Source organism: Drosophila willistoni, assembly GCF_018902025.1.
Source record: "Drosophila willistoni isolate 14030-0811.24 chromosome XR unlocalized genomic scaffold, UCI_dwil_1.1 Seg144, whole genome shotgun sequence".
In the NCBI taxonomy this organism is placed as follows: Eukaryota; Metazoa; Arthropoda; class Insecta; order Diptera; family Drosophilidae; genus Drosophila; species Drosophila willistoni.
The window spans coordinates 8,357,952-8,382,178 of record NW_025814057.1 but is presented as its reverse complement, the minus strand read 5'-3'; the positions used below and the strand labels follow the sequence as shown (position 1 = coordinate 8,382,178).

Here is a 24,227-nt window from a genome sequence, read left to right as displayed (position 1 = left end):
TTGAATTTCTCATAGATTGTTGTTCTATGTGTGTTTCATATTCAATTTGTGGCCGATAGCTGATTAGCTAAAGTTGGGCTATATATTTACAGAGCATAACCTAACCTTATAATAAGAGGGACTAATTTAAACTTATAAATAATGCGTTGGTTTTTATTTTGAACGCGAATCCCGTCTACAAACTAAAAACATAACTTACATACGAAACATGTTTCTCAATGTTTATATGTAAATATATGTATGCATCATATATATATTATATGTATATGTCAAAAAATTTAATAACAACTCATTGAGTTTATTGCAGCATCAAGAATATATATAGATATATATATGTATATATACGCAATTGCTTGGGCTTTGTCCTAATGTCCAGCACTAGCCATATATAGTATAAATGATTGATGACTCTACTATTACTACTACTGCATGACTTCCCGGAAGCGTTTCTGTCGCTCCAAGCTTTCCACCTCGGCCCAACAGTTGCGCATATTCCGGAAGAGCTAAACAAAAAAAGAAAAAAAAAGCAATTCAAATATAATTCGAAAATCATTTCATTTTCACTCACCTCATCGATCCAATTGTGTTCCGCCAGCAGGTCATTTAGTATTTCGGTTGAGGTTTTGCCAGGAAACTGTTGCTGCTGTTCGGTAACGCGCTGCGAACAATTTATAAATAGGTTGTACTTCTCATGTGCAATCTTATGGAAGAGGTCCGCCCGGGCAGCACATATGCGACAGAGAACAATGTCCTGTAATGTAATTTGTAGCAAAATTTAGACAACTGGCCAATCAAAATGCATTTCCTTTAAAAGTCATTACCTTCTCGTAGACAATGCGTGGATCGACGGGTATCGTTTGCATGGTATTGGGATTGTAGGGCTCTCCGAATAGCAGAAAGCGTACAGCAATACCCGGCTGATGGCAACCGGCACAATTCTTTTGTGTCAGATTATTTTGCTCCCATTCAGAGAATACATGACATTTGGGCCATGTTTCGATTGAGGATATAGTGCTACGAGTCCATGGTGTAATGGCCAAGAGTTTACGTTTACAATTCTCCATTATGGTATCCACAACGCGTACACTGCTTAAAAAGTAATCATCTAAAAAAGCAAAAACCCAAAACAGCAAAAATTTCAAATTAAGAAGACATACTCTGGGAAGTGGATCATACTACTCACCCTTCTCACGGGTTATTTCGGAAAAGAAACTGGGATCCAGAGCTTGTGAGATCATCGTTTGTATATAGATCTCAAAATTATCCCTGTACGATAAATAATCTTCCATTATTTTTTCAATAAACTGTTCCGTATCATCGGCCAGCAATTCGGAACGCATAAATTCAACAATTGTCTCGGTATGAGAATGCAATTGTATGCGGACCGGGGCTTTGAGGTAGAGTTTTTTTGTTTCGAGATTCCAAGAGGCGTACTAGAGATTTAAGAGAGTGAGTGAGTAAGTGGTTTAAGAATGAATGAATGTCCCTTCCCCTTCTCACCTTTGACATGTTCCGATAGAAAGTTTTGCCATTCTGTCGAAAAGGTTCGTACTTTTGCAATATACACTTTGAGTCCACCTGCCAAATGGTGGGCCAATCGTTAACCAAATCCGAGCGTAAAACTATAAAATCACCCGTCTGTAAAATGTTTGCAAATTATAATTATAAAATTTATTAAATAATGAATGTTACCGCTATCGAATCCAACTGAATTTCGACTAATCAGAATCGAAAGCAAGAGAAATAAATCGAATTTTGGAATTGAATACTATGACATATGGGTAAACTCCGCCAGTGATAAGTGAGCCTTTATTAACAAGTTATAATCATCCTTACTGTGTGTTGAAACCTACTTTAAAGTTTTCCGTTGAGCCTGAGTTTCCGGTTGAGGCACTAGCGTAGCCCACATCAGACACGCCAGATAGATCCTGTTGCGGATTGTAACCATCGCCGGCTGTCTGAAGTTGTTGGACTTGTTGTTGTTGTTGCTGCTGCTGCTGTTGTTGCTGTTGCTGCTGGGATGCCTGCAATTGCTGCAACTGTGAATGGTGCTGATGCTGTTGTTGTTGTTGTTGCAACTGTGACGGATCATATATGTTCTTTCGTGGTGTACCCTTAGTGCGACGCGCTGCCTTGCGTTTTCCATAGCCCTTGCCAGCATCGTCGCTCTGTGGAGCGTTGGTGAATTGGTTTGTTGGTGGTTGGGGGGTGGGTGAAGGATTATTAGTTGTTGATTGTAGACACACACACAGAGACGCACACACACACACACACACACAGACATACAAAAAGACACTTACATCTTCTTCTTGCGGTGTCCAAACTGGATCCGTATCCGAATCGGTAAACTCGTCCGGCTCACCGACGGCATTGCCCTCCCCACTGGTCGAGTTCAAGAGCAAAGCGTGCATACTGCTCTGCTTGGCCTTGCGTGAGCATTGCTCCCGACGTGGCGGTATATTGAGTGGGTCTGTGGAGCACACAAAATCTTGTTAGAGACGGAAAACGCACTGAAGAAAGTTTGTGTGGGGAGAGGGTTGATTGATCGATTCTTTTTCTTTTAGGGATGCAGAACGGAAATGTTGCAGAATGTTGTACAAAAATTTAACAAACTTTTATATATGTAGGTATATTTTTTTTGTTTGTAAATAATTTAACAGTTTTTCGTTTTTTTCAAATCTTTTCCTTAAAACAAAATAAAAAAAAAAAAAAACAAAAAAAGGATGAAATTTCTTTCATCCGTTTTCTAATGATCTGCATCCCTAGTTGGGGGACACGGGGGTGGTGAAAAGGGGGAGGGGGGCTAGAACATTTAAAGAGGGGCACAGCAGCCACGCACACACACGAAAACAACAACAACAACCATATTAACCCGCCACCGCACCGCACCACAGCACCACCGCACAGCACCAGCACCATCAGAGAGCCTGCACCTTAAACGATCTGTGGATCGGATCTGCCGCCCTTAAAACCTTCTCTTCCGTTCCGGTTAGAAGGGCTTTCATTTTCTTTCTCCAAAAGTGGACAAATAATAAAAATACACGGTTTATTTTTAGGTTTTTTTTTTTGAAAATTAATAATATTTGTTCTTCATCATCATTTTTATCATTTATCATCTTCTTTTCTTCAACTTCTCAATTTTCATCATCTCTCTCTCTCTCTCTCTCTCTCTCTCACGTTCTACTATGATTCATCTCAAAAATACTTTATACTTTTTTTTTTCTTTTTCATTTTCATTTCGTTTACTCTCCTGTGTTTCATTTTAACAATTTAAAAAGTTTACATATGCACAATGTTCAGGTCCAAGTCGGGGTCGGAGTCGTCGTGGGTTGGGGTCGAGGTCATGGGTCATGTGGTCTGTTCGGTTGTCATTTGTCGCGTTGTGGGTACGGGTACGGGTACTTGTATGAGTACGGGTACGGGTACGGTCGTTTGGGTGCGTTTCAGTGCTGCCATGGCCAGAGCAGATTTATAAAATGATGAGGATTGGGCGGCGCTGCCGGCGTGGCGGCTGGCGTATGATTGTTGTTGTTGCTGTGATAGCTGTGGCTGCTGTTGTTGTTGGTGCTGCTGCTGCTGCTCGTGTTGTTGTTGTTGTTGCTGCTGCTGCTGGTGGTTTGCTTATGGGAACTATGTTGTTGTTGTTGTTGCTGTTGGTCAAGTGTCAACATACCTTGACCGCCCAATTGAGCGCAATGCTGTTGCTGCTGCACAAAATGTTGAGCGCCCATCTGCTGCGGTTGCTGCTGCTGAGCATATGGCCGGAAGGAGGATGACTCGGCGGGTGGTTGCTGTATGACCGAAGATGGCGTCGCCTCGGCTGCCGCCGCTGCAGCGACCATTTGGGCATGCGGCCTCTTTTTAGGCAGTATTTGAGTTTGTGAGAGTATTTTAATGCGATGTCCATCATCGCCCACCACCAGGCCATGGCCCAAACCATCAACAGACGCCTGATTGTTGTCACCAACGCCACCACCACCACCACCAGCCACACCACCGCCACCAGCTGCCGCTACTGCTGCTGCCGCCGCCGCTGCTGCTGCTGAGACGCCGCCAACTGATCCTGCTCCCTGTTGCTGCTGCTGCTGCTGTTGCGATGTGGATGCCTCGTCTCCTGTTCCTGCTGCATTATTTTTGCCTTTACGTTTGTACGGTGCTCGCGGATATGTCACCTTACGCGATGGCTTCACCACTGGCGGCGGATCATCATCCCGTTCGCCTTGCAAGAATTTCAAGTAACTGTCCATAAACTGTGTCTTCTTCTCACCAATGGAAGTACCCACACTCACTGGTTTGGGAGCTGCCGGACTGGGTTGGGTGGATGCTGATGCAGCATTTATACCATGACCATGACCATTTTGTGGTGGACACGGTGCAGGCGTCGGTGGCTCTGGCGATGGCGTCTTATTGGGATTTCGTATGCCAAAATTGGTATTATTTGTGGAGGAGTTGGTGCCGCGGCCATTGCTGGCCAATGAATTGGCATATCCCTGTTTTGAAGCACTCGATGCGTTGGCCAGAAAATCCAGCTCCTCTTCAATATTTGGCACAATCACCTTATCAGCGGCAGCAGCTGCCGCCGCTGCTGCCGCCTCATCCTCTTCGGCTTTGTCTTGTTGCTGCTGTTGTTGTTGCTGCTGCTGCTGTTGCGACTGTTGCTGCTGATGTTGCACCTGTTGTTGTTGTTGTTGCTGCTGCTGCTGCTGTGGCACATAAGCAGCTTGCTGTTGTGTATACGCCTGCTGCTGTTGCTGTTGTTGCTGCTGCTGCTGCTGTTGCTGCTGCATACACGCCGTGTACTGGGAGGCAATTGGCTGTGGAAATGCTGGATAATATTGCGCCAACTGGGTAAGATGCGACTGGGCCTGCGATGATTGCAAATGCGCTGGTTGTGGCAAATGTTGTTGCTGTTGTTGTTGCTGCTGTTGTTGTTGCTGCTGCTGCTGGTGTTGTTGTTGTTGATTCTGCTGCGGATATGTGGGTATATTTATGGTGGCCGCTGGTGATACAGACGCCGCATTGCTTTCCGTTTTAAGTGGTGTATTCCATTTGCTATTGAAATCGTAGTACGTATTTTGCTGTTGCTGCTGTTGATTGTGTTGTTGCTGTTGCTGCTGCTGTTGTTGCTGCTGCTGCTGCTGCTGGAGTTGATGATGCTGCGGCTCCTGGGGACTACGCACTGTGCCATAATCGCTGCTGCTGGCTATTAACGTTTTCTTCGGCTGACGTTTCCGCGGCGTCTTGGCAGGCTTTGGCGGTGGTTTGACCTCCTCCTGAAAAGGAGCAAAACAGAAGAGCGATTAATTGATGTTGTTGGTGGTGTTGTTCTTGTTGTTGTTGTTGTTGTTACTGCTGGGATTTGCTTGAAATCTTGGCGGTTGTTTTGGGTGGTTAGGCTACGCTATATATATATAAGTACATATATATAGTAGAGGGCGGGCGAGGAGAATGTAGTAGGGCGGATTAACTCGAATCATCTTTCTTTCTTACTTTCTTTTTAACAAGACAAACACACACACACACATACACACGCACAATATTAGAGACTAAGGTGATCTCACATCTCAAAATACGTCAACAACGTCACAGTTTCAAATTGGCCCAGAAAAAAGGCCAAACATTTTATTTGTTCGAAAAGCAAACACAAAATAAAACAAAAAAAAAAAAAACAAAAAAACAAATAAAAAAAATAAACAAAAATTTAAATAGAAGAAAACTAAAGCATCCACCATAATAATAGGAAGATATATGTATATATATATACATATATATATTCCAATAGATCAAATAAAAAGGGTAAAAAATACAAAGGTTTATATATATATGTATGTAGGAATATCTTTGGCAATATTAAAAATTCGTTTTGCGATTTTGGCGAAGATTTCTTTGATACATTTAGTTTAATCAATTTCTAACATTTAAACTTAAGTTAAAGAGTATTTTAAGGCAATATATGAAGGTATAACCCTCCGATCGATAATCATATTAAATATATATCGACGAGATTGAATTTTTTGTAATCAAATCGGACTGTTTGTTCTTATAAGAAACTGTTTACAAGTTGCCAATCAGATATTGTTCATATATATATAAATATATATATGTATGTACATTTAAAAGTAAGCGTGAAGAAGAAAGAGAAGGAGGAGAGTAGGATAAACAAAAGGAGGGGAGATAGTAATGGATAGTGTAATAATTCATTAAACAAAAACAAAAAACAACAGAACAAAAAACAAATGTGAAATGCAGACGAAAAGAAGGAGAAACAAAATTAGAAATCAAATAAAATAAAATTGGGAAAATAAATAAATAGAAAATCAGATACAAACCTTTGGCACAATTTGAATCTGTGACGCCGCCGATGCCAAGGAAGTTAATGGCGAAATTAACATGTTGGCTACCACATGCTGGCGTCGCCCAGCCTGTCCCTGACCATCTAGATGCTCTTCAACGACGACTCCGACTCCTCCATTGTCGACGCCTCCAGTGGCCTGATAGAATGTTTGTTTTATCTCCAAGCCAGGAGGTAAATTGAACACCAAATTTTCGCTGCCAGACGTTTCAACAATTGCCTCGCCATTGCCGCCTCCACCGCTTGGATATTCGAGTTGACGTTGCTCTTGTTTCACAACTTGCAGCTGCAACACATTTTTAATATCCTCTTCTTGACCCTGATGATCTAGTTTAGTCCAGCAGTTGTTCTGTTGTTGTTGCTGCTGCTGTTGATGTTGCTGCTGCAGCGTACTTTGTATCACAGATGAATAGGCCACCGTGGTGGGTGCTGCTGCTGCTGCTACTACTACTGATCCGGCTCCCGCTGCTGATACTCCCCCACCTGGTATTGGTGGTGTAACAGACGTACCAGCGCCTGCTGCACCTCCAGCCGATCCTCCTGCACCGCCACCGCCTGCCACATTAACCACTGTGCGCCGTTGCACAGTGGGCGATGATGATGATCCTGTCTTATAGACAATCACCTGCTGCGGAGTGCTAACCACATCAACGGCATGTAAATTCGTTATGGGTGATCCATCTGCTGAACTAAGAGCTGGACTAGCATATTGGACCGGATACGAGGTGGCAGCGGCGGCAACAGCCTCAGCATCTTTGCGTGTTAGCTTCAATTTTTGACCATCAATGGTGTAATAAGTATCTGTTGCTCCATCGTCAATATCTTGCTGAAGTTGTTGTTGTTGCTGCTGCTGTTGTTGTTGTTGTTGCTGCTGCTGTTGTTGTTGTTGTTGCAATTGGGTCAAGTATATTAAATCGTTGTAGGCTTTGATGTGCGCCTTGGTTTGCTGCATATTTTCTTGTTTGATCTGCAGTCGAGTTTGGGGGGAATCAGGAATGAGCACAGGATATTTTTTGTTGTTTGGTTTTTGGTTGTTGATGTGGTTTATTTTTTTTCTTTAATTTTTCAATTAAAGTTTTTGTTCTTTTTTTTTGGCGAATTTGCAAACTAAATTCTAGCAATTTTTTAAATTTAGAGGACACTTTTTTTTTTGGAGGGTGGGCCGCTATTAGCATATAATGTGAGGATGTGAGGATTTTTGAGTCGTTAGTTTGAAAGATATATATGCAAATGATGGGAATATAGCCAAGAGGGGGAGGGGGTAAGGAATGTAGAAGTGGAACAAAGCTATTAAACTAACTATATTGGGGGGACGTCCTTTCTATGAGTTCTTTCTGATGAGTCAAAACACATTAAAATTATTGCCCCCAGGGAATGCTAGGAAATCATAATTTACTCCATATAGTCATAGTCCACATGCACACGGACCTAGTTGGCTAATGATACCATAAACTTGTCTTGCGAGAGGGTCTATACCAACGATAATCGTGAAGTACAAGAAACGCTGCCTAATTCAACCAAGGTTTCTTTAATTATTAACTAATCGGCAGAAGGAAGCACAAATTCATGACTGTTCCGTTTTCAAAATCGAGATCGATTACTATTCTTTTCGTCGCCGCCCTTAGTTGTTTGTGTTTTCCCTTGCAACAAAGTTACGAATTTAAGATCGATTGTTTGTGCATTCCTCGAAACAGAAAACTGAGAACCCTTGAGAAGACTTTACAAAAAAAAAGAAAGCGAGCGTGATGAGGATGAAACTAACACTGGGAGAGGCACAATGAGCGGCGATCTGCAAGCTTTTTGGGAGAATTTATAACTTTTAAGCTTGGTGTGGAATTGATTTGGATGATGATGATTTTGGATTAGTAGTTATGTTTTATATATGTGGGAGGAGGGAAGAGCATCCTCTCTTTGCAGATAGAGAGAGTAATGGATTTCATGAACTTTCTGTAAATTTGTTTTGGAATGGAGAATAGAGAAAGTGTGAAAGGATCTTACTCACCACCACTTTGTCTGCAACTAGATTAAGTTGCTGTTGTTGTTGTGCCGCCGCCGCTGCAGCTGCAGCAGCTGCTGCCTGATGTTGTTGTTGTTGCTGCTGCTGTGCAGCCTGTTGTTGCTGCTGTTGAGCCTGTTGCTGCTGTTGTTGCTGCTGCTGTTGTTGCGCCTGTTGCTGCTGCTGTTGCATGGCCAAAAATGTGTTTGATATCATATTGGGAGCATTCCATGATAACGATGTTGATGTCAGAGCCACCGTTGTCGGCGATGGCGATGCCCCGCTCGATGATGAATTCTCGCCATAATAATTCGATGCCACATTATTGACAACAGCCGCCGCGGCAGCAGCTGAGACGGCCGCTTGATTTTGAAATGTGCTCAATTGTTTGTCCAACGAACTGGGTAACTGCAACTGGCGATGTGGTGTATTCACTGCCGTTGAGGCATAATGCGCCGGCTTCGGTTGGACACTGGCGGCGGCTGCATGATGATAGATCTGCTGGAATACTGGATTATAGCTGCCAATTGGTGAGGGCGGCACAAAACTCCCGCCACTTGCCGCCGCCGCATTAAAACTTGCTATGCTCGCTGCCGTAATGGTGGCCAAATGTGGATGCTGGAAATCTTCGGCCGTGCCACTTGTACTTGCCGCCGAGCCGGGCACAATGCGATTATAGGCATACGACCAGGGGCTAGAGTTGGGATCCATGTGTTGTACGTGGTGGGATTAATGATGATGGGATGATGCTGCAGGTGTGCAGGAGCAGGAGCAGGTGGCGAAGTTGGTTGAGATAGAGCTGGCTGCTGCTGCTCCGGCTGCTCTTGATGGCAACTGCAAATGGAAATTGGGAAAAGCACCACATGGTTATATTATAGATACAAACTTTGAATGCTCTCAGATACAGATACAAAAAAAAAAAAAAGAAAAAAAAACACACACAACTTGAGCTAAAGACCTTTCTTTTCTATCTATTCTTTTGCTATTCCTTTTTTTCTTTTTGGATGTCCTTTGATTGGTTACACTTTTTACAAGCTGAATCTGTTGGTATTTTTTGTTTATTTTTAACAAACGTCCAAAATATACTATGATGTTTTGTAATTTGCAAGTAATTTTTCGATTTTTTTTTCGTATATTTTAACACTTTGTACGTATGAGTGTGTATATGTATACATACATACATACGTATGCCTGCCTACTGTGTGCGAGTATGTGTATGTGTGTGTTTGCGTGCGTTCAGGTTGAGATTGCAAGAGATACAATAGGTTTTTTTTTTGTATTCACTAACTTGTCGTTGTTATTGATTCCGTTTGCTCGTCCTGCTAGTGCCTAACATTATAATTGTTATGAATTCAGCACTTTTCAATATATAATCAAATTTTGATTGACTTTTTTATGTAAACTTTGTTAATTTTGATGCATAACTTTTTTTTGTGGTGAAACAATCTCCAAAATGGCCGCTTTCGTGCTAAACGAACCAGTGGCTCATTTAGTATAACGCCGTAATGATCTGGTTCCCCTCTATTTTTTTCGGCAAACTAGTGTGTTTATGTTTCACATTGTTCTGTTGTTGATGTATTCATATTAACATTTTCTTACTTGTTTTAAATTAATTTATCATTTTGTATATTTTGGTGAGTACAAAACAAAAAATTGGGCTAATAAGCTTATGCCTGACAATAGGCAGGTGGATCTTAATGCAAAGACATGTACATAAATGAATATAGTATGTATGTACATAAGGTGCATTTACATGTGCTAGCTCTTTAAAGTGTTGTGTAATGACATTTTTTTGTTTGGAATTAAAATATATTAAAATTATGTAGTAAACTAAGATAATTCTCTGTGATTAGTGTTAAACATAATATAAAAAATAATGTAAATAATGTGTTAACAATAGCGGACGTAAATGTGCATGATTTCGGAAAACTATCGTATACCTGACTACTGCATTAGCTATTTTTTATATTAAGTAAAATTTAAAAATTATTCCAAAAAATTAAGAAAAAAACAATCCCAACATTTTTTAAACAAATTTTTAGTTATATTTTGGGATGGTAATGAAAAATTCAGAAATAAATGCAACCGATAGTTTTTATAACACTGACAGTGATTTTATAACACTATGCTTAAAGAACTAGTTTCTTTGATTCCTTTTCTTACTATACAACACTGCTCGCAGCAAACTAGTTCGATAGCACTTTGTCATTGTATTGGTTCGCACAGTCATTTTTACGTATTTTATTGTTGTAAAGAAAATCAAAGGAATTTAATTCCACCAAAATTTCAATTGCACTCAGCCAATTTCTGATCAATTTAACAGCTTCGACATCACAAAAGGTATGTGTGCATATCAATTTACTTCATTTGCACTAAAGGCTTCTGAAACACTTGGCAAATGTTTTGCGTACGTGTTAATGGAGAGAAGACAGATAGGAAAAAAAAGACGCCCCATTTAACGAATACTCCGCCCCTTGCCCCTACATCCATATTTCAGAGTTCGCACTATGGATTTCGGTGATGATTTTGCCCCAAAAGAGGAGGTCGATCCTGCAGCAGAATTTCTGGCTCGCGAGCAATCCGTCCTGGGTGATCTGGAAGCGGAAATAACAGGTGGTGGCGGCTCAACAACACCTGCTCCCACCCTATTAGATGACGGTCCACTGACCGGTGGTGCCGAATTGGGCAGCGAACTTTCCACAAATGTCGGTGGTGGTTTGGAATCATCCACAGGAAGCTTTGAAGTGATTGGTGGGGAGTCCAATGAGCCAGTTGGAATCTCTGGCCCACCACCATCACGTGAAGAGCCCGAAAAGATACGCAAATGGCGGGAGGAGCAGAAGCAACGTCTCGAAGAGAAAGATGTTGAAGAGGAGCGTAAAAAGGAAGAATTACGACAGCAATCCAAAAAAGAATTGGACGATTGGCTGCGCCAGATTGGTGAATCTATCTCGAAGACCAAGCTCTCCTCGCGCAATGCCGAGAAGCAGGCTGCCTCGCTAGAAAATGGTGCAATCGAACCGGGCACCGAATGGGAGCGCATTGCCAAGCTCTGTGATTTCAATCCCAAAGTCAATAAGGCCGGCAAGGACGTGTCGCGCATGCGTTCAATTTACCTGCATCTCAAGCAAAATCCCATACAGGTGCAAAAGACCGCCTAATTGCTTGCTGTGCCGCCTTCACATAGATTTAATTTATCACCTCCCACATTTTCAGTTGAATATATATATGAAAAGGAAATTGTTTAATTGATTGTAAAAGTATTCGCTGTATATTCCAATTATATATATTATCTATATACTTTATTCTAACATATTATACAAATTATTGTCGCTGCTGAGAGATGTTATTCTTCTTTTGCTCTCATTGATTCATTCTAATGAATGCAATAAAGAACTATGCACACCAAATTCCGCCCTTTCTTTGGCGGGGTCCGGCGCTAGAGACACGTTACATGGGTTTCTTTTATTTTTTTTTTTTTACTTATTCATTTCAGTGTTATAAATATGTCTTTATCGTCGACTAAGGAAGACACCTCCACATTAGCCAATCAATTGGAAAAGTCATTGACGATTAAAGCAGAAACTACAGAAATAGAATCAAATGGATTATCGCCTAAGAAATCCCATAAACATCAAAATTACTTGATTTGGGATGATTATTTTATGGCAATGGCTCTTCTGTCGGCTAAACGAAGCAAGGATCCGGTAACCCAAGTGGGCGCCTGTATTGTGGACAAGCAGAATCGAATTGTGGCAATTGGTTATAATGGATTCCCGCGCAATTGCAGCGATGATGTGTTTCCATGGACAAAGAATAGTGAGGATTCCATGGAGGACAAGAAACTCTACGTGGTTCATGCTGAGGCTAATGCTATACTCAATAGCAATAGCACAAGCCTAGTAGGCACTTGCCTCTACACAACGCTCTTTCCGTGCAATGAATGTACCAAACTTATTATACAGGTTAGATTCATCTTTCCTCTTATATATATTTCGGGTAACAACACGCCCATATTTCATTTATTTCACAGTCGGGCATCCAGAGGGTTCTTTACATATCCGATAAATATGCGCATAAAGCCAAATATCGGGCATCGAGACGGATGCTCGATGCTGCTCGTATTACATATTCCCATTATGAGCCAACTCAAAAAGAAATTGTCATCAATTTTAATGACATTTGACGGATCAAAATCCTATATGTATATTTTTGGACAAAGTCTCAAAGATTTCTATATTATAGTTGTAGTTGAATTTTTTAATGATATGTGTGTGTGTTTGCTGTGCCAAGTTCAAAATACATATTCAATCGTATCTATCTATATATATATATAATAATTCTTAATCTAAGATCCCATGATGGTGAGGCCAATGCACTCAAAAATCTAATGCAAGGTCAAATTGAATCTAATCTATGTACGCTCTAGTCTCCTCTCTATAGAGTATAATATTCATATATCGGGCAATGAACTTGACATAAAGGGAATATATAATGTTGCATCGGTCCTATGTCAGTGCTGTTGGGTTTTTCTTCAAAAGAGATTGATGTGTGTTTACTGAAAGTTTTCTCTTCGTTGAAGATTTAGCTTTCATTGTCATTGAATGCGAGAACGGACGGCCCTCGGTTGGGTCATTGAACCTCTTTTTTTATTTGACCCACTTACCTAGTGAGCCGTCGAAAAATACTGCAGTTAACCACCGATGAGTAATCAAATTTAAAAAAGAAAACTTCCTTTTGGAGAATACAACATAAGAAAGATCTTTTTCTTATTGTATCTCTTCGAAAAAAAGAAACTATTGCTAATATATTGCTTTGTTCAATTGATAAATGTTTTCTTTGTGTTTTCCTTTTTTTCTAAATACTGTTAAAAATCACAATTACAATTGGAATAGCTTCTCGGCCATCTTGTACTTGATTATATCACACACTACACCGGTCATTCGGCGTTTGAAAATGGGTAAAGTACGCTCATTTAGCATTTCAAATTCCTCAATTAGCTCTTGACACTTGGGAGCATCTTCGTCAGAGGATGTGGCTGATAGATCCTGGATGGCCTCGGATACTTTATCAATATTGACTATTTCATCGGCCTGGGAAACGAAAAAGGGCATGGAAAATGCCGCCATAATAAGACCATAGACACCAAAGTCACACAATTGCCGATCGAAAATGTCACGTGGATAGATATTTTCGATTTCCAAGTTGAAGCTCTTTAAATTTAAAGCCAATGTCTCATGGTAAATGTCCATAAAGCTCTGGAAATTTGTATCTCTTAATGGTTTCTCGGTGCAGGCAAATAGATAGTGAACCAAATCTAAAACTGGCGAGGCATATCGTGACATTTGAAAATCAATTAGTTTGGCATCGATTGTTTTGTCATCATTAGTCGCAGACTGCAAAAAGGGATGAAGGAAGAAAGAGTCATTATAATATATAAGACTCTGAATATATGTGCCTACATACTTTGTTTTTATAGAGGATGTTGTTGTTCCAAAAATCACCATGACAAATAACTGCATAGGGGGATTGAGACGCCCCATCCACACAGTAGAGAGGGAAATCCTTGAACTTATCATCGCAGTTTTTAATCACCCGCTGCAAGAGCTGCGACTCCTCTGTTTGCTCCTCATCTTGTAGCATACGTTGAGTGCGTCTTAATTGCGCTCTACCGAATTCAATGGACACAGCCTCCATGTGGGGAGTGAATAGATTATCCTCTTTCACTTTATCGATCAATTCCGAGAACTTCTCAGGTTTCGTGTGCTGTAATGCAAACGAAAGTCCATGCAATTTGGCCAGAGCCTTCACCGAAGAGATTACCAAGCCACTTGTGGGCATAGAGCTACGAGCATTTCTCGTATAGCCTCCAACATTTAAGTCCTCAAAAATTATGAACTCTTCCGGTGCCTGTAGACCGGAAGTGATTAATGCCGGCGTTACATCAAAACGATTTCCTGTTTCCTGCGCCAATTCTCTGTAAGCTCGAAACACATTCTCATACATGAAAACTTCTCGCTTATAATAGTCCGCCACATGAGTGTGAGCCCGTCTGGCTTCATTTTTTGGCGCCATTTTTACCACCACTGAAGATGCATCTTTCAGTGTAGGCCAACTGATGCGCAAAACTTGCCCATAGATATTCTCACCCACACCCGAAGCGGCCTCTATGATCATCGGTTGATCGTGACGTTTATAGATCTCCAATAATGCATTCCTAACATGACTGGGTAGCTCAATACTCTCGCTATCGCTCATTGTGCGATGTTTGTGTGTGTGTGCGTACCGATTCCGACTGGTTTGTTGTGGTTTTGTCTCTCAGGTATTTATACGAACGACTTATGCAAGCGTAAGCTTTTTCTATACCATGCACTCAGGGGATGAGATGATATATGAAGGTCGTCGAAACTGAAAGTTTTTGCGACTTTATAACCTAAGCATATTTTTGATCAGCCAAGTCGAGGTAGTCCATCAATCTAACTAACTAATTTTTGTAGACTATAAAATAGGTGACGCTCAATCCTATCTAAATTTGATACACTAATAAATGGTATTAATATCTAACGATTCATCAAATTTTATAAAAATCAGATTCAAGACAGCCAAGTTAGACAAAAAAACGTTTTTTCTTTTGTGAATGGAAAGTGTTTGTGCGCTTATAAAAGTGAGCATGATAGATTATGCTTGCAAAAATAATTTTATATAGACTCATTTCGTTCTGATAAATTTAAATAGTAATTTCCAATTGGTACATGGTATAACAAGGTCGACACAAAGACTTACCTACTTCATTTTGGGAATAAAAAGCTTCTCTACATGAACGGTTGCCAGGGGTTAGTTTAGGGGTCTGGAAACCCCCCCAAATTATGGCTCTCACAAATGATTTTCAACTTCTTTCGGCTTTCTTTACGTCCAACCACTAATGCTCGAGAAATTTTGATATTAAATTATTTTAAATCGAAGAATCATGATTTTTTTTTTTGTTACGAACCCCCCTTAAAAAAATATTTTCTAAATTGGAGTTTACTCTTCCGAGTAAATGCAAATACAGCATAGTTAGCAGCTTTATTACATCGCAACGATGGAAGATAGAATCCCGCGCATTTTGTAGCCGGGGAATCCTCAATCCGAGATTCTAAAATTTGGATAATAAACTATCACTCCTTGGGTACAAATCAAGAACGAAAGAAGACATCTACTTGATCTTTTTTAGGCCAGAATCGAATTGTTTCTGGGAGAAGAGTTTTTACATTATACATATATCTTGACTATAGACTCCATATATATGTCCTATAGCTTCACACGATATTCCTCTAAACATAAAGGGGAAATCCCAGTAAGCTAAACAATTGCGTCACTATATTTGACGGTCAATGCACTTTGAAGCGTTCGCCAAGGTCGTTCCAAATGCAAAAACATCCAAAGTAGTTAGAAAAAACAAAGCGTAAATAAAGCGTTCTATGATGAATTTCACAATTGAAGCTTTTACGTTTTGTTTTCCAGCATATCGGTCATTGAACTTGACATGTGGAATAGAAAATTGCTGCTCGCAAAAAAAAAAAAAATAAAAATAAATAAAGAAAAAACCTTTTTCCATATGCAATCTAATTTGAATTTATAATTATGACCAAGATTAGGCCAAGCCAGATAAATGAAAGGGAGAGCATATCAAAAGTGAGATTTTGGGGGAGTGAGTGTAATTTTTAGCGGGCTTTCATGGCCATTGAAAGCAAACGGCTCTCAGGTTTTGGCTTAGGTCGTTGAACCGTAGTTGTCGTTGACCCACATATACATACACATGAATGGGTATAGTAAATGGTAGTATATGAAATTGTTTTCTTTTGTTGCCCCATACGAGTTACGACATAAAGACAGGGGCCGGAGGCCATTTAGGTATTTGATAAAATGAATCGTTAATTTATTATTCAATATGTGTAATGCATAAAAAGCATCTTTGGATGCTGTATCGGATTTACTGCCAAATAATAATATTTAACTAATTTGTTCGGAGAAATTCCAATTTAGGCATTTTTACTTCACTGAGTTCGATCTTCTTATTGCTGTTTTTTTTTTGTTTTTTGTTTTGTATTTTTGTGACAATAAAATGGTCTTTAAAAATAAATAAATGTAAATAAAAAAATCAAAAAAAAAAACGTTTTATATATACAATTCATTATTTGTTTGTGTAAATTACTATCTATAATAATAGTGTATGGTTTGTTTTGATTAATTCTAGAGTTTTAGCTTAATCCTCTTTTTACAAAAACCTGAAATGCTTAACTTACTACAGAGATGGCTTTTATAATTGATCCTAAGTATGAAAACTTTACTTTTTTGGGCGATTTGTATTTATTGAAGCTCCACAGAGTCGGCAGTGTTTGAATTGGAGTTCTCCTCTGATTTCTTTGAGGACGTGGAGTCGGAGAGATTGGGCGAGAGGTCACGTAATTTAACCACATTGCCAACAGAGACAGAATTGGCGGCCTCCACCACCGAATAACCAATATCGGAAGGTGTACCCTCCGGATAACCTAAATAATAATCAGCTATGCGACCAGCTTCCCGAAGACCACTCAAATAGGCCCCATGTACAGTGGCCGGATAATTGCGTATAGTGTGCTCTCCTGCAAAGAATAGGCGTGGCAATCCTTCCGAATCCTTGCTGGGATGTGGATGATCAACATTAGGAATGACTGGAGCTGCCAATAGATCATAATCACTGCCCGATGATCCAACTGAAACATAACTATACGATCCTCGAGCCCAGGGATCGCTGCGCCATCGTGTTACTACCGTTTCCTTGGGCTGTGGCACCGAATTATTACCATAAATGTTCTTCAATACAGACATACAGCGTCCAATTATGATGTCATCCGTTACACTCTCTACTATATTGGCAGCCATGCCCGCTACTAAGGCCAGAAGCACGGGCGTTGAGCTTATACTCCAAAAAAGAAACAATTCTCCTGCAAGAAAAAATACATTAATATGGTGAGATTCTGTTTTATGGTCTCCATCTTACCCCGACTAGCCGTCGTGCTTCCCACATGACCAAATAGATTGGCATTTGGATCCCAGAAAATGCGATCGAAACAGAGTACAACCTTGTTGAGATTACCAAAACCCAGACGTCGAATTGCCTGCTGTTTCCAATCAGGCAATGGTGGATCAAATTTCACTGTATTCCCCTGCTGAGATTCTTCGTGGGCCACTGCCACTTTAAGGACGCCCAGCGTTAGAGTACATACAACCAAATCGGCTTTATATGTCATCTGTGAATTGGAGGTCTTAAGGTTTTCCGCCACTATCTCAACGCCCTGGCTTCCGTATTTGATCTCTTTTACTGCACTATTCACACGTATGTCAAGATTTTCGGTTAACGCAACAGGTACACACGAATAACCATTTCGCACTGTTGTATGATGGCCAATGAATTCGAAATCATCATCTTGGTCCCAGTGTTTAAGTGATAGATTATTTAATCTTGTGGCATTGGCAAACTCCAGATTGGCAAAATGCCAATCAAGAATGAGACGATCGCGGGAGGACAAGTAGACATCACTGGAAAGAGAAATGATTTGATTAGCTTTTAGGATCGAGTTGCGATGGATTTCTACTTACCTAGGACCATTTTGTTCCAGTTCATAAAGTTTTAATTCTAGCTGTTTACTCTGCTGTCTTAGCTCGTCTAATAGTTGTCGAGTATCCTCTAGTTTCAGTTGGGTATTTCTTATGTTGTACTCCTGCCGCGCATAGGTGACATCATCGCTGATCGCACTTTTGGGAGCACGTTGTCGGAGCAACGCCTTATGCTCTAATCGAAGGGTGGCTACTGTCTGCTTCACAGCCTTCACCTTTTTCCGGTGTTCAATGATCTTGTTTTGCGCTGCTATAATCTCGTGCATATGCATGGCCCGCTTTTGCATGGCATGCTTCTCCTGCATACTTATGATCCATTCCAGTGCATCGCCCAGCGAGACTGGACAATTGCCGGCATAATTAAAGTCTAGGCGATGGGATAAATAGCTCGCCGATTCTAGGAGTCGATTAAATTCTCTCTCGATAACATCATCCTTTTCCTTGGGCACCGGTTTGCCATCGGGACCGTAGAGTGGGCAGGTTTGCTGTATGGGCACCAGATCCATGCCAATTTGTTTACTTAATATGGTCATTGGATTACCGTAGACACCCGTGACCACCATAGCACCCAGATCGGCAATATAGCTATTCTTGCGAAACGTGGCAATGCGTCCACCTACTCGATCTCGAGCCTCCAGCACTATGACATCCATTCCAAATTGCTGCAGTTGCTGGGCCACAGCTAGACCAGAGATGCCTGCTCCAATTACGATTACTTTGCCCAACTTTTTGCTTGGTATTGGCTGCAGACGTCGGAATATTCCAAAATTTATGAAACCGTGTCTCTCGAGAAACGAGTGGACGCGACGTACTAAATTCGGTTCACTATCAAAGGGAGGCGGAATATTCTTCAAAGCATTGTCAAAAGTAAGTTGGACCTTCGGATTGTCCACCCACATGTGGAGCAGACTATTTCGTATATTGAGGAACACACGGTGGCCTAGTATGCCAGAGCCACTAATATCTGGAAAGCATGCCTCCTCATTGGTGGTCATTTTGCTGAAAGGCAGGCGTGATTGAAAGACTGCTCCCTCCTGGCCGGCTAAAACGGTGGGTGTGCCCATATCTCGACCCGATTCACCAGTTGTCCCATTGCCAGTGCCGCCGTTGCCGCTGGTGCTAGTAGTGGTGCTATTGCCACCACCACCATTTGTGGTAGAAGTCTCTGATTTTCTCGATTGATGATTATTCGATTGAGATCGTCTGTCAGACATTTGGCTGGTGCTGGCTGATGATGCGGAAGCGGTAGTGGAACTTGATTTTTCACTGGGCGTATTTTCGGAAGTCGTATTTAATGTATTCCCCGTTGTTGTTTTATTCGTATTAGTATAGTCGACTTTAGGCTTATTTCGCCGACTCGTACGACGCTCATCACTGGTCGCTGTGGTACTGGGTGTGGTGGCATCATTAGAATCATCATCGAATTTTGGTTTACCCGAAGATCCCGGTGTACGCTTGGGCGATGGTTCGCCATCCGAATCATCACTGATCAGAGTCACATAGTCTATGGGTTCTGGAAGTTTGGCTGCCACGCTCGAGCTCGTGCCGGCTCCATTTCCCGCTGCAGCACCGGAGCTATAACCACCACCGGCGACGCCGCCACCACCACCAACACCGCCGGCTTGAGTTGTTGGCTTCATATGAAGGACTGGAGGATTGAGACTTAATGTCGACTATGCCGCCGCCGCCTGTAAAAACAAAACACGAGAGATGCATTAACTAATTTTCAGCCTCAATAACTTCCACTTACGCGTCTCTTTAACCAAAAACTAAAAAAAAAATGAATAATTAAATCCAGCTGGAAACACAACTTTAAGTTGCTAGATTTAAGTTTTCTAACATTTGACATTAATATCGTAAGGATCTCATTTTTAAATTATATCTTCGTCGCTTGTTCCTTTTTCTTTTACTTTTCTGTTGTTGCTTAGCTGATATCGATTAAATATTTTTATATTAAACAATAGTCGATTGACTTGACTTACAATCGAAAATCGATTTTGCAGCGTGGTTTTATTAGAACGGTTAGTATTTTATAAGAAAAAGATTTATTTCCTTTAATCATCTGGTCACTCTAATCGGGTTATTAACATGAATAAAGTTATCGATAAGCAAGAAAGCTTTGGCGCCAAAGTTTGAAAATGTTAACATCAGTAATTGTAATTTTTGTTGAAAAACTGATAAATTTAACTACAGAGTTTGGCCGTTGGAGTGAGAAAACACATTTAACGTGATTTTGACTTAAATTTATTTATTATTTAATATAAAAATTATAATTTCTAGTTGGGTTTCATTCCCTGGACTGAACTCAAATCAGAATGCATGTACATATGTATAACAAATATCTGTATTTATCTTCAAACAATTAAATACATTTAATCTTGACCATCACAACATCCGTCATAGATAATTTTTGATGTACAGGCCTGAATGGACTCATCGAAAAAGTAATCCCAATTGCATGTTAGCTCTTCCGTTTCGAGACCATTCACACAACGGATATAATTATGACACTCATTGCTACTGCTGGTCACCAACATAGAGCCGCGACCGTCGCAACGATTGTGTGTGCATATCACGGAAGTTGCCGTTGCGCATCCACCACGCGACTCATCAAAGAAATATCCTTCGGGGCATTGATACCAAGTGGGATTTAAATCTTCAACAGATCCAAGATCTTTGCAATGGAAATAACCACGACAAGTGGCGCCATCGGTTACATAGCCTGATTTAGGCTTAGAGCCGTTAAGACAAACACCATCCTTGGGATGAGCCGTACATGCCACTGTATTGGGGGCCACACAGGTGCCGGTCTCCACATCAAAGTATTTGGTTGCTTTACTCGTTGAGCAGGATTTAAGTTCATGGTTTCCATTTTTATCGCACTCATAGTATGTACTACAATCGTTTTCATTACGGAATTTCGTTTTATCGGGTAGAATCTCACATATATTGGCCACATCCACGCATTCCGAATCCACGCTGTACACACATGTTTGTGAGGACTCTTCAAAGTGCTGAGTTCCACTGCAATAGCCCGACAGAGCTTCTCCATTCCGGCAATAGAAATACTGTTGACAATCGGTGGGATCGGAGACCCAAACGCTATCCAGACCTTCGCAACGATTACCGCAATATGTGTTGGTGGTCACAGCATTTACCGTGCTACATTTCTGCTCAGTGGGATTGAAGAAATTTTGGGCACTCGGGCAAACTTGTATTGTGCCCTCGCCATCTATGCAATCGATATACTCATTGCAAGTGCCAGGCTTACGGATCAGAGTTCCATTCTTAAACAGACGACATAGCTGCTCATAGTCATTGATGGCATACAGTGAGGGTGTCAGGCACAAGACCACCAAACAAATGCCCAAGATCGGATAACAACGCATCGTGATTTCTTTCGTATGTTTCTGCTTTGTCCGATTATTGCAGACTAAATTGAGATGGGCGAGCGTTTAGTGTTTATATTATTAACAATGAAATATGATTGCCTGATGTGTACTCATATTTTGGAACTTTATTACCTGTCTATTAAACTGTTCAAATCTTATCAAAAGTTTGTTTCCTACATACATATGTATACGTGGAGAGAAAAGTGTCGCTTCTAAAACCGCAAATCCCTTATCATCTACTCATATGACCATTCAAAAGAAATAGCTTCTTAAATTTAAAAGAACTTGCAATTATTTTCAAAGACTATTATTATTTAATAATAATGTTTAAACGTCTAATACTGAATCTTTGGAAATATTTAAGTAATTACAGTTTAAATTTCAGAATAGATTAAGGATAAAACACTCCTTATTTTTGACGTCTTTTTTGAATCAAAAAAACTACATATGTATGTAGGATTCTTGGAAATCTTACCATCTTAATACATACTTACATATATACAATATATGTATGTATATGTTTGTAGACCTAGTGTATACGCCTATTCTATATCATTTGGGACATCGAAATGAACAATCTATTGGCGATACTCCTCAATAACGACTTACGTTCGCTTTTATCCCACAATCAATAGTCGGAAATCACAACTTAAGCTTTGCTAATTAATTGATCTATAAAAAAAATATATAGGTATGTACATAAGAATTATTCCCACATACATATATACATAGTTTTCTAGCCAATCAGTAGCAATCATAGAAGCAGCTGAGCGAGTCACAAGTTGATTGCGTATTTTGTCATCGTAAAATTGTCAAATTGATAAAACAAAAAAAAAAAACCAAAACAACAAAAAAAAAAAAAAAATTGGAAAAATACTATTTGATTTCAATTATATATTTGTGAGTCTCTTTTGATTTTCAAATTGTTATTTATGGTTAGCTATTCATATGATTCTAATCACATTAGACTAAACAGTCGATCGAATTGTATACCCTTACCGTAAATTTGAGTTAGTTAGTTAAATGTATTACAGTGGACTTGTAACATACATAGATATTTTGCCTCTTGACAGATTTGATCAATTAAATGATGTAGAAACTCCTTAATTATAACTAAAGTGGATGTTGATTATATTATTTAAAAGAAAATAAATCAAAAGGCTGAATTATAAACGCAAAAAGTCGATGATTGAAATTTTATTAATGTAAACAAATTATGTACATCTGTTGCTTATTTAACAAATGTCAAAGGTTAAAACATTGGCCACACATGCGCCTTTCTCCTCGTCGAAGAAGTAATTACCACAACTCTTTTCGTCCAGGGTGATGCCATCCACGCATCGCAGGTAGTGACGGCATCCCGTGGTGCTGCTCAGTACAAAACTCTTTGAACGTCCATCGCAACGATCCTCAGTGCACTTGACTTCATTGGGGGTACGGCAGGTTTCGGTGGTGCTGTCGAAAAACTTATCATTGGGACACTGATTCCAGGTGGGACTTGCATCCGGAGTGCCATCCGCTTGCGAGGCACAATAGAAATAGCCACGACATGTGGCACCGTCCGATACGAATTTGTTGGCATAGGGCTTCTTTGCAGTGCCGCACACATCCTTGGGCAGCGGATGGGCAACACACTCAACTTTGGCTTTGACCACACAAGTACCCGTACTAGCCTGATAGTAATAGCCACTATCGCAGGTCTTTGTGGTCAATTTACCCTTGGTGCAGGTGTGATACTGATTGCACGCCTGAACATTGTCAAAGTTCACACTGTTCTTGACAATGCTACAATAGTCAAAGCTAAGGACACTGCAAGCCGACTCATATAGACGGGTACAGGCTTGTGTGGTGGCATTGAAGTGTGTTGCCTCCGGGCAAGTGCCATACATGGGTGTCTCCTCGTTGGCGCAATAGTAGTAGCCATAGCAGGATTTGGGATCGGCAACAAATTTCTCGCTGGCTCCGGCACACGAGACTTGGCAAGTTGTATCGCTCGACAAGCTCTTAACGCATTTTTCCGAGTCCTTATCGAAGAAGGCCGTTGATCCAGTGCAACTGCTATAATGGCTAGTGAAGTCAATGCAGGTTATATAACGGCTACAAGAGTCTGGATCACGGATGACAGTGCCATTAGAGAACAAACGGCAAATGTCCTCATCTCGAGCATTTACACCGCTTAATAATAGGGCTGCCAAACAAAGCCATACTATAGAGATAAACAAGTACAAAGACTGCGAATTCAAATCATCAAATAGTTAGTAATTAATTGAAATTCTTACAGTACGAAACATTTCCCATTGTCGAACGTCGTTGTGTTTAGTTGCTCAAGTTGATTCTAACTAAATGCCCAAGCAGACCACAACTCTCATTAATATTAAATCGAAGGATCAGCAATATTTTTTATTCAATTGCTTTTATTCCCATTTATGATAAGCGAATTGAATTCATACTTAAGCAGATAAGATTAAACAAAAAAAAAACTTACCACATAATGTTAAACAAAATTCGTTGATTTCATTTATTACTTTGGATTCGTTAAAGTTCATCTTGATTCTGTCTGCATCTTAAAATTAGGATTAAGTCGATATATGTATCTGAAATTCTTAAAAAACAAACAATCTAATGAAAATCTCATTTTCATTCCATTTGAAATGAATAAACTACGAAAATCGATTTGGAATCGATGCATACAATTTATTCCATATACATATCTTCAAATATATATGTATGTTTGAACAGAGTTCTAAGGTATCCAACTGATAAGCTGATTAGTAGTGACAGATTCGTACATTTTCATAGCATACTTTAAGTGCTAACAATTCCGTTACTTGAAATGAAAATTAATAAA

General features: G+C 40.3%; 7 protein-coding genes across 9 annotated transcripts; 2 read left to right on the top strand and 5 right to left on the bottom strand.

The window, feature by feature from the left end:
• LOC6638849 (hormone receptor 4) lies at positions 1–9,816 on the bottom strand. Of its 3 annotated transcripts, none has more exons than XM_023181630.2 (11): positions 9,637–9,816; positions 8,355–9,182; positions 6,330–7,319; positions 3,674–5,273; positions 2,301–2,470; positions 1,854–2,168; positions 1,501–1,638; positions 1,184–1,433; positions 822–1,105; positions 569–751; positions 1–503 (listed from the first exon to the last, which is right to left on the bottom strand). In XM_023181630.2, the coding sequence occupies exons 2-11, from the start codon at positions 9,057–9,059 to the stop codon at positions 423–425; spliced, it is 4,716 nt and encodes a 1,571-aa protein (XP_023037398.1). In that variant the 5' UTR covers positions 9,060–9,182; positions 9,637–9,816; the 3' UTR covers positions 1–422. The 3 variants fall into 3 exon arrangements, with proteins under 3 accessions (XP_023037398.1, XP_023037399.1, XP_023037401.1); XM_023181631.2 differs by lacking the exon at positions 9,637–9,816 and adding an exon at positions 9,307–9,329; XM_023181633.2 differs by lacking the exon at positions 6,330–7,319.
• Positions 9,817–9,872: 56 nt separating this feature from the next.
• LOC6638851 (probable deoxycytidylate deaminase) lies at positions 9,873–12,674 on the top strand. The gene is made up of 3 exons (XM_002061856.3): positions 9,873–9,982; positions 11,845–12,313; positions 12,382–12,674. The coding sequence occupies exons 2-3, from the start codon at positions 11,855–11,857 to the stop codon at positions 12,532–12,534; spliced, it is 612 nt and encodes a 203-aa protein (XP_002061892.1). The 5' UTR covers positions 9,873–9,982; positions 11,845–11,854; the 3' UTR covers positions 12,535–12,674.
• LOC6638850 (clathrin light chain) lies at positions 10,543–11,801 on the top strand. Its single transcript, XM_002061855.3, has 2 exons — positions 10,543–10,688; positions 10,846–11,801. Exon 2 carries the CDS (start codon positions 10,856–10,858, stop codon positions 11,507–11,509), a length of 654 nt encoding a protein of 217 aa, XP_002061891.1. The 5' UTR covers positions 10,543–10,688; positions 10,846–10,855; the 3' UTR covers positions 11,510–11,801.
• A 53-nt stretch (positions 12,675–12,727) lies between the features above and the next one.
• On the bottom strand, positions 12,728–14,656 carry LOC6638852. The gene is made up of 2 exons (XM_047012092.1): positions 13,815–14,656; positions 12,728–13,744 (listed from the first exon to the last, which is right to left on the bottom strand). The coding sequence occupies exons 1-2, from the start codon at positions 14,604–14,606 to the stop codon at positions 13,229–13,231; spliced, it is 1,308 nt and encodes a 435-aa protein (XP_046868048.1). The 5' UTR covers positions 14,607–14,656; the 3' UTR covers positions 12,728–13,228.
• A 1,843-nt stretch (positions 14,657–16,499) lies between these two features.
• On the bottom strand, positions 16,500–19,902 carry LOC6638853 (possible lysine-specific histone demethylase 1). Its single transcript, XM_002061858.4, has 4 exons — positions 19,738–19,902; positions 17,970–19,675; positions 17,371–17,909; positions 16,500–17,314 (listed from the first exon to the last, which is right to left on the bottom strand). The coding sequence occupies exons 2-4, from the start codon at positions 19,625–19,627 to the stop codon at positions 16,698–16,700; spliced, it is 2,814 nt and encodes a 937-aa protein (XP_002061894.1). The 5' UTR covers positions 19,628–19,675; positions 19,738–19,902; the 3' UTR covers positions 16,500–16,697.
• A 411-nt stretch (positions 19,903–20,313) lies between these two features.
• LOC6638854 (peritrophin-44) lies at positions 20,314–21,398 on the bottom strand. Its single transcript, XM_002061859.2, has one exon. The coding sequence runs from the start codon at positions 21,374–21,376 to the stop codon at positions 20,360–20,362; it is 1,017 nt and encodes a 338-aa protein (XP_002061895.1). The 5' UTR covers positions 21,377–21,398; the 3' UTR covers positions 20,314–20,359.
• A 1,163-nt stretch (positions 21,399–22,561) lies between these two features.
• Positions 22,562–23,680, bottom strand: LOC6638978 (peritrophin-48). Its single transcript, XM_023181642.2, has 2 exons — positions 23,659–23,680; positions 22,562–23,585 (listed from the first exon to the last, which is right to left on the bottom strand). Exons 1-2 carry the CDS (start codon positions 23,675–23,677, stop codon positions 22,615–22,617), a joined length of 990 nt encoding a protein of 329 aa, XP_023037410.1. The 5' UTR covers positions 23,678–23,680; the 3' UTR covers positions 22,562–22,614.
• Positions 23,681–24,227: the final 547 nt, after the last annotated feature.